The 8,724-nt window shown below is 41.1% G+C and overlaps 1 protein-coding gene across 1 annotated transcript; it reads left to right on the top strand.

Annotated features, from left to right (window-relative positions):
• Nucleotides 1-399: 399 nt before the first annotated feature.
• LOC126235962 (uncharacterized) lies at nucleotides 400-8,312 on the top strand. The gene is made up of 2 exons (XM_049944934.1): nucleotides 400-702; nucleotides 7,618-8,312. The coding sequence occupies exons 1-2, from the start codon at nucleotides 591-593 to the stop codon at nucleotides 7,917-7,919; spliced, it is 414 nt and encodes a 137-aa protein (XP_049800891.1). The 5' UTR covers nucleotides 400-590; the 3' UTR covers nucleotides 7,920-8,312.
• Nucleotides 8,313-8,724: the final 412 nt, after the last annotated feature.

Genomic DNA, 8,724 nt, shown 5'->3' with positions numbered 1-8,724 from the left:
GATAAGTGTTTTTTGGCTTTTTAAAAAAAATCTCACGAGATAGAATAAACAGATCCACTTTATTAAGCAATCAGTAAAAAAACGAAACTGAAACATAACAGCAAAAGCGAAAATGGTAAACTGCTCTCTGGCGACTTGTGACGTCAGTGTCAAAAGCCGACGGGTTGTATCCCCTGCTACACTAGACCCGGAATATTTCTATTAGTATCCAGCTCTTTTATTTTGGCGAAATACATATACGCTGCCACAGTGAGCTGTTTTCAGAATCGCACGTGTCAAAACAAACCACTAGCTAAAGAACAGTTTAGAATCTCGAACGTTCGTAAAAGTCGATAGGTGTGTTAATCGACTAAAGCGTATATACGTCATAATGACGTCACATCATATCCAGGTTGGGTGAACTTAGCATCCTCCGAAGAATGCTATTGATCTCCATACTACTGGTACTAGACTGGTATACTGTATAATAGTAGTATAGAGATCACTGCGTAATGGGGTCACAATAATTACGCTGTGAAAGCTGTGTACGAAGAAATAGTTGTATTGAGTGACACGAGAATAATAGTCCACCACAAAAAATAGTGAGAAACATGGTGAACAGTGTGTGTAAGGCGAGAAGACAAAGATCTGATTATATGGCAGTGATAAAAAGTGGTGGTGCGGCGTCCAAACCAGATGCGAGGAAACGCAGAGCAGCAAATCGTAAGTAATTACCTTTCTTGACAAAAACTCGCGAAGTGAAGTGTTTGATAATCTATAACTAAGGCCGGTATTACACTATCAAATTTCTTTGTCAAAGATTTGATCAAAGAAGTGATCCAATATTCCGTCCAATATATTTGACAAAGATCTTTGACGTATTAATGCTAGAAGGGGTATTATACTGCCATCAAATTTTTCGTCAAAGTTCAAGATGGCTGACAACAACTTGTTATTGAACGCAGCAGTTGTGCGTACCCCAATTGCATTGTGTGCACATGCGGAAAAGAAGTGGGGGAAAAAATGGAACCATACATACGAGGTTGACAGTCATAAAAGCCCTGGGATTACAAATTAATAATAAATTCAGTTGGGAGGAGCACACTACAGAACTGCAGAAAGGCCTTAACAAATCTGTATTTGCAATTCGAGTGTTAGCAGGCATAGGCAACATAAAAATGCAAAAGCTTGCATACTTTGCCTACTTTCATAATGTCATATGGGATAATATTTTGGGGTAAATCTTGAAGTCAAACAAAAGTTTTCAGAGTCCAAAAACGTGTAATACGTATTATTTGTGGAGTAAATTCACGGACGTCCTACAGAAACCTCTTCAAAGAACTGGATATACCAACTACTGCCTCTCAGTATATTTACTTCTTAATGAATTTTGGGGTCAACAGAAAGGTCCGATCTTACTCGTCGGCTTTGACCCGTGACGTAAGCGTGTTGTGGTGTGTGACGTCATTACGGCGCGGAAAACCTAATACATGGTTTGATGTACTCTTGTTTAAAGAACATGTATACGTAATATGAAGCAATTTGATGAACATATTGATCTGTAGCGTAGCCCACTTGAGGTTAGGTTGGGAGTTTCTTTTTTGGAATGCGGCCGCGGCAGCGGCCGCCTATGATTCGAAAATATTGATTTGACACTAATGAAGCCTGTGGGGGGATGGGGGGGCACTGTAGACTCCCCCCACCGCATAACGACATATTTAGTTTCTCCCCACCCAAAAACCCCCAATTTCCCACGCTTGTCCCGTTACAGTCATTAGGCTTTTTGTGAAACTTGTGTATTTCAGTGTTTACAATACGTATTCGATGTTTTTATATCCGCCATATTGGAATTGTTGTTTATGGTCGTTTCCGCGGTATTTGTGACGTCATGGGTCAAAGCCGACGGGTAAGATCGGACGCTTCTGTATTTCCGAAATTTGTCGTAAATAATATATCTCTTTTTCCAACAAACAACTCAGTTCGTACATAACAATACCAGGAACAAAAACGATCTGCACAAGGACTTAAAAGCACTTACTTTAGTTCAAAAAGGGGTCCAATACTCAGGAACGCTCATCTTCAATAATTTGCCAGGAAAGATAAAAAATTTAGTTAGAAATAAAGATCAGTTTAAAAGGAGCCTGAAAGACTTACTACTGGCCAACTCCTCCTACTCCATTGGCGAAATTTTTAATAGAAACAAATGATGTATTTATTCATACTATTAGTATTGTTATTTCAGCTTTAAAAAAATCGACATGTTCCACATCCACGAGGATCTCCTCAGCACGGATCAATGGAACGAAAAACTAATCTAATCTGGGTGAAGCCGTGGGTTTTACGACGACACGACAAAAGCATTCAACAAAACTTGTTACGTGAGCTTACAGTGGAAGACGTGAAGTCGTACATCAATAACTTAAGAATGGATGAGCATACATTTCTGTATGTGCTCAATGAAGTGTATCCTCATATCACAAAGCACAATATTCACTTAAGAACTGCTACATCTTCAGAAGACAGGCTCACTGTAACACTCCGATTCCTTGCTACAGGAGAGGGGTATGTTATGTTAGGTCAGGTCAGGTCAGGTCTCCAATCTTCTTAATCTATTTTTGTATTCAGGGTGCCTCACGTTGTAAAGCGCCACATCAGCTTCAGACATCTCTATTAATTTTGTAGTTGTCGGCACACACCAATTCTATTTACCGGCAATGGTTGTAAAAACACTACAGACGATAGAACGCTGCAGCGATGCTAGCGCTCCATGTGGTAATATGTCACATTGCAGTGAACAGAAGACAAGCGGTTTCTTTGATCAAATATACAGAGAGGCCCTAGATTTGATCAAATATTGTACGACATTTGACAAAGTCCCTATTACACTATCAAATATCTTTGACAAAGATATTGGACAAATATATTTGATAGTGTAATACCGGCCTAACAAAACTGGGAAATACGGAAATGTCCGATCCCGCCCGTCGGCTTTGACCCATGACGTCACAAATATGGCAGAAACGACCACAAACCAAGATTTCAATATGGCACGTATAAAGTCGTTACGTACACATTATGAGGACGAAAATACACCGAAAAACAAACACCCACAATGTCCAAAAAAGCCTAATGACACTAACGGGAGAAGTGCGGGAAATGGGGTGTTTTTGGGTGGGGGGGCAAACTAAATATAAACAAATTTAGACACCCACCCCCTTACGAAACCACACAAAACGACGAAAAAAACCGACATCACAAAACTCCCCATATACCACTAAACACAATATCATCTGGACTTGGACACTTCCCTTGACCTATACAGTTCAACAGCAGCTTGCGATCCCATAAATTAGGCTCAAACATTTCCCTTGGCCTATATAGCTCAAAAACATCTCCTGATACCATTACCAACATACATAGCCAGACATTGGGATCGGACACTTCCCTTTACCTGCGCAGTGTTAATTTTATCCGTCATATACATTCCTGAACAAAAACAACAACCGATTAATTTTACTAAAATTACCACATGACGTACAGCGAACAACACTAAATTAACCTTCACACAAAATCGTTAACTCACTGAAACGAATTCCACTACAAACACAGCCAACACTCGAACAATTCTTGATAAGGAGCAAAAGCAAACTGAGCCCATTACACCACACAAACGAAAACCCTGAACATACCACCAGAGAGCACAACAAACCACAACACGACGACATCTACAAACACGCCACACTCCAAACCAAACTCCGCGCCATCATGACGTCACACACAACACCCTTATGTCACGGGTCAAAGCCGACGCGTGGGATCGGACGCTTCTGTCGACCCCAAAACTCTATCGTTATAGATCCCATTGATGATGCCTTTGAACAAGAGAAGGCGAAACGCGCATGGGATAAATAAAGTAACTAGCAGCAGGAAAAGGCAGTTTTATTTACAAAACAAGTATTTATTTACAAAAGACGTAGTTAAATTACGTGTTTGTATTGGTAGCATTGTCAAAAACAGTATAGTTTCTTTTCATAGTATAAACACGCGTTGTATGTTCAATTGCTAACTTTTTTCCAAGGATAAGTGATAAATAGATTGGTAAATCTCTCAAAAAGTAAAGTGTGGTGTCACCGCTAGACACCACACTTGCTAGGTGGTAACTTAAATCGGCCGCGGTCCTGTAGTACATGTCGGACCCGCGTGTCGCCACTGTGTATTCGCAAACGTAGCGCCACCACAGGGCAGGTCACAAGACACGGACTTGACCTCGCCCCAGTTGTACGGACGACATAGCTTGCGACCACACGTATCACGTCTTCCTCTCATTTGCCGAGAGACATATTAAATAGCCTTCAGCTAGTCCATCGCTACTACCTAGCAAGGCGCCATGTGTATCATTGCTAATTGCTTACTACTATGCAAGAGATGTATTTCAACAACAAGAACAAGACTACATTAAAGTTAAGTATATTAAAATCTCTCTTCTTTTCTTTATAGTTTTCATCCAGTCTCCTGTTTCAGAATTTACGCCCGTCTGCGTTAGTTTCGCGTGCACCTAGCCACTCATTGTGTCGAGACCTTAGGGAATCGACACAACATAAAGTATGACACGAAAACTAAGTGTTGTTTCATGGTAATATATTTTTGAATGAAGGGAAACATCGCATTCAACATGTGGCGTATGAAGTTAGACAATGAAATACATGCAAACGTATCAGTATCTAGAGAAACACCCCTTAATACTTCGAAGATTAAAATAAAACCTTGTGATACACAGTTTTCTCAGAACGAAAGTGATGTAAGTAGTAGGTTAGGGTATATTCTGATCGATTTACACATCCTAACAAGGGTGTTAGGTGAATGTGGAGGGCCAGTTAGTTTACATGAAGACAGTGAGGCATCAAATGGACTAGCCAGGAAACTTATCATTAATTGTGACAGTTGTAAATATATTCTTTCAATTTGGAATTCTGATAAGTGTAAAGATAATTATTTTGAAGGAAATGTTATGTGGTTTTATGGATTGAGAGCTGTTGGCAAAGGACACACTGCAGCAGAAACAATGTGTGCTGTGATGAATATGCCACACCCACCTTGTAAAATCGACAAGTGTGCAGGATTTATTGGAGCTGCTGTGGAATCTGTTGAATGTGCGTCAATGAAGTGTGCTGCAAATGAAGCTGTTGAAATTAATGATGGTATGCCTGACACACCAGTAGCATTTGATGGCACTTGGCAGAAGTGTGGCTACAGTCCTGAGAATTCTGTTGCTGTGGTGACCAGTGTGGATACTGGAAAGGTAATAGATTTCCAGATTTTAACCAAAAATTGTTATAAGTGTAAATCAGGGAATGAAGAATGGCATATCTGTGACAGTAATTATGAAGGAACAAGTGGTGGTATGGAGGCTCCTGCAGCTATTGAAATTTTTAGTAGGTGATGGAGACTCAAAAGCATATAAAAGTGTAGTAGCTTATCAGCCTTATGGAGGGAAGATTATCACAAAACTGAAACCAGTTGGTCATGTCCAGAAGAGGATGGGCACCAGTTTGGGGAAGTTAAACAAAGTTTGAGAAACAAGGAACTTTCTGATGGTAAAATCATAAGAGGCAGGCTGACAAATAAAATGATTGATGGACTACAACAGTATTATGGGATGGCCATTAGAAATAATACTGAGGATTTGTTTAAAATTAAGCAGGCAGTATGGGCTACCTTCTTCCACAGACTGTCAACTGATGAGAAACCAGTACACCACCTTTGCCCTCATGGACCTGATTCGTGGTGCGATTGCCACAATGCCCAGTACTCAAACAGTTCATACAGCCATAAACATTCCATCCCAGCAGCAGTCATGGATATCATAAAACCTATTTACAGAGACCTGGCAAATCCTGAATTACTGAAGATCCCAATGAGTTGTTCAATAATCTTATATGGACTTGCTTACCAAAAAATGTTTTTGTTGGAATGAAGAGACTGAAGTGAGGGGTAAGTGAGGCTGATATTGCTTTTAATTATGGCAACATTGGTAGTGAGAGTGCTACAGCATATGGGAATTAATCCTGGAGCAAACTGCATCAGAGAAATTGAACAGATGGAGAAGGTTCAAAATTAGCCACTAAGGAGTCCAGAAAGAAGAAAACACTTGGAGAAAGATCAAGATGATAATATACAGTATGGTGCAGGGTGCTTCTGAATGACTAAAAATTAAAAAAAAATTAAGCATATATTAAGTGAGTTACAGTCTATTGAAACTTTAAAAGCCGTTCCTGAAAATTTACATTTTCTGTTGCATTTTTCTCTAAATCTTAGAAACTCCTTCGAGTAGAGTAATCAGATTTTCAGGGAGTAATAACATACATATCCTGAGTCCACTGAACTAAAAGAAGAACATAATGTTATGTATAATTAAAATTATTTAGGATGATGCACAAAAAAGTAGCTACACAAAATTTTAATTGTGTAATAAAAAAAATGTATTTCCGAAAGCAGTGGCTGAAATGCAATTATTGTAGTTCAGTAGACTGAGAACATACAGTTTAATGTCCTGTAAAAGTTTCATGTCAAGTGGTTCCTGAAATACAGGTAAGCCAAGTCACTGAATTTAACATTGTCGGGATAGGGCGTTCCAACTCCCCTTGAAATGTGCGCAACTGAAGGTGTACTCATGAACCTGATGTCAAGTTTCACAGAATCTAGCAATGTAGCATAGCATGGTAGATTTAGAACTGTGAATTTCAGATTACTATATCTATATTATGTTCAACAGGACTCAAAGAAAAGTAACCAATACATCTACATGGTGTCAAAAGTTAGAATGTTCACATGCTCTTGTGCATGTACACAATAGCTGCCACTGAACTGTTCTCAGTTGTGGAGAGATCTGGCAACCTTGCTGGCCAAGGTATAGTTTGGCCAGCATGAAGACAAAGAGTAAAAACTCTTACCGTGTTTCGGCAATCAACATGTTGCTGAACTGTAAGCCCAGGGTGGCTTGCCATGAAGGGCAACAAAATGGGGCATAGAATATCACCGGTGTACTGTTGTGCTGTAAGGGTGCCATGGATGACAACCCAAGTGGTAATGTATGAAAAGAAATGGAACCCCAGACCATAACTTCTGGATGTCGGGCCATATGCTGAGTGACCGTCATGCTGGTATTCCACAGCTGTCTGTGGCATCTCCAGACTTGTCTTCAGCCTGGAATCTTGTTCGCCTGAGAAGAATTTTCTTCATTGATGAGTCTCACTTTGATCTGAGTGACAGTGATCGCTGAAGATGTGTCTGGAGATGCAGTGGACAGCAGTGGCATACCAACCTGGCTGTCACACACCATAAGGCCTGACATCCACAAGTGATGGTCAGGGGTACTATTTCTTTTCTTAGCAGGATCCACGGCATCCATATGTACATTGACAATATTATATTGCCCATTTTGTTGGCCTTCATGGCAAGCCATACTGGGCTTACATTTCAGCAAGATATTACCTGCTCATACATGGCAAGAGTTTCTGCTGCTCATTTTTGTGCTTACCAATCCCTACATTCTCCTTTCAGATCCAGATGACTTGCACTGCCGACACCACAATCGAATATGCCATGTGAACAGTGATCCTTCTGTGTCTCTTCCCCCAGATTCATGGAGCCCAAGGACAGCATGGCCACAGCAACTGCCAGAACGTGCCATTACGATACAGCGGGATGACAGCACGGAGACAGAGCCTGCGCCTCCTCTCGTCCTACCGATGGAGCTGGACCTGCCCATAATGCAGCAGCTGATGCCTTCGACATCTGGTTATTGGCCTCCGGCGGTGGATGCATACAATCCTGGTTGTTTTCTGGGGGATGTTTCCACAACAGCAAAGGCCGGATGGTGGGGTACGACCGGAAGCTTGACGTCTCCTGCAGCCACAGCTTCCGGTCCACTCCAGTGTTAGCTCTCCGACCTGCCCCGCCGTTGTCGTGCTCCCTACGTGACAGCTGTCCATCACTTTGGGATGGGGGGGGGGGATGTTCTGGCGTAACATGAAGTGCCAGCACATTGGACTGGAACGTTATAGCAGCAGAGAGGGCTGTAAGCCAACGTCAGCCAATGGTACACTGACTAGGACGACACCACAACAGGAGCAGCCCCATATGAAGAGATTCTAAGTGCTGCTCCGCCTAGCCATGGGCACTAGAACATGAGCCATCGTCCAAACACTTTAGCCGTGATTTGTAAACTGTACTATTTGCTTGCATGGCCTTCACTTGCGACACCACTTTGTAAATATGTAAAGTAATGTATTGTCAATTTAACTTAGTGTAATAAACTCCATTAATAAGACTTCCTTCAATTGTTGTCTAGCTATCTGGGAAAACGGCTTCCTAGCACCCTGTATTAGATGAGAAGGCCGGATACAACACATACCATACCTGGATGTATACTGGGAAAATGGGCTCATGGTGGGTCAAAAAGTACCAGCACAGATTCCAGGAAAATTGGCTGATGGTGAGATGAAACATACTTGCAGGAATATGGTTATAATGGGGAATTACCTCCTAAACTCCAGGGAAAAATTTGATTTTTCAGAATAGAGATCATGAGAATAATAAATGATTTGTTAGATATTGATAATCTGCACAGGGAAAATAAATCTGTTGTTAGAGTGGGAATGGGAATGAGAAAAAAGTACCAACAGCAAGATTCAATTCAGAGGCCATGCACTTAGGAAACTAAGTGCTTACTCACTCAGCTGTGAG

Source organism: Schistocerca nitens, chromosome 2, assembly GCF_023898315.1.
Source record: "Schistocerca nitens isolate TAMUIC-IGC-003100 chromosome 2, iqSchNite1.1, whole genome shotgun sequence".
Taxonomy (NCBI): domain Eukaryota; kingdom Metazoa; phylum Arthropoda; class Insecta; order Orthoptera; family Acrididae; genus Schistocerca; species Schistocerca nitens.
The sequence above is the reverse complement of the archived record's forward strand: the minus strand, read 5'-3'. Positions and strand labels throughout refer to the sequence as shown.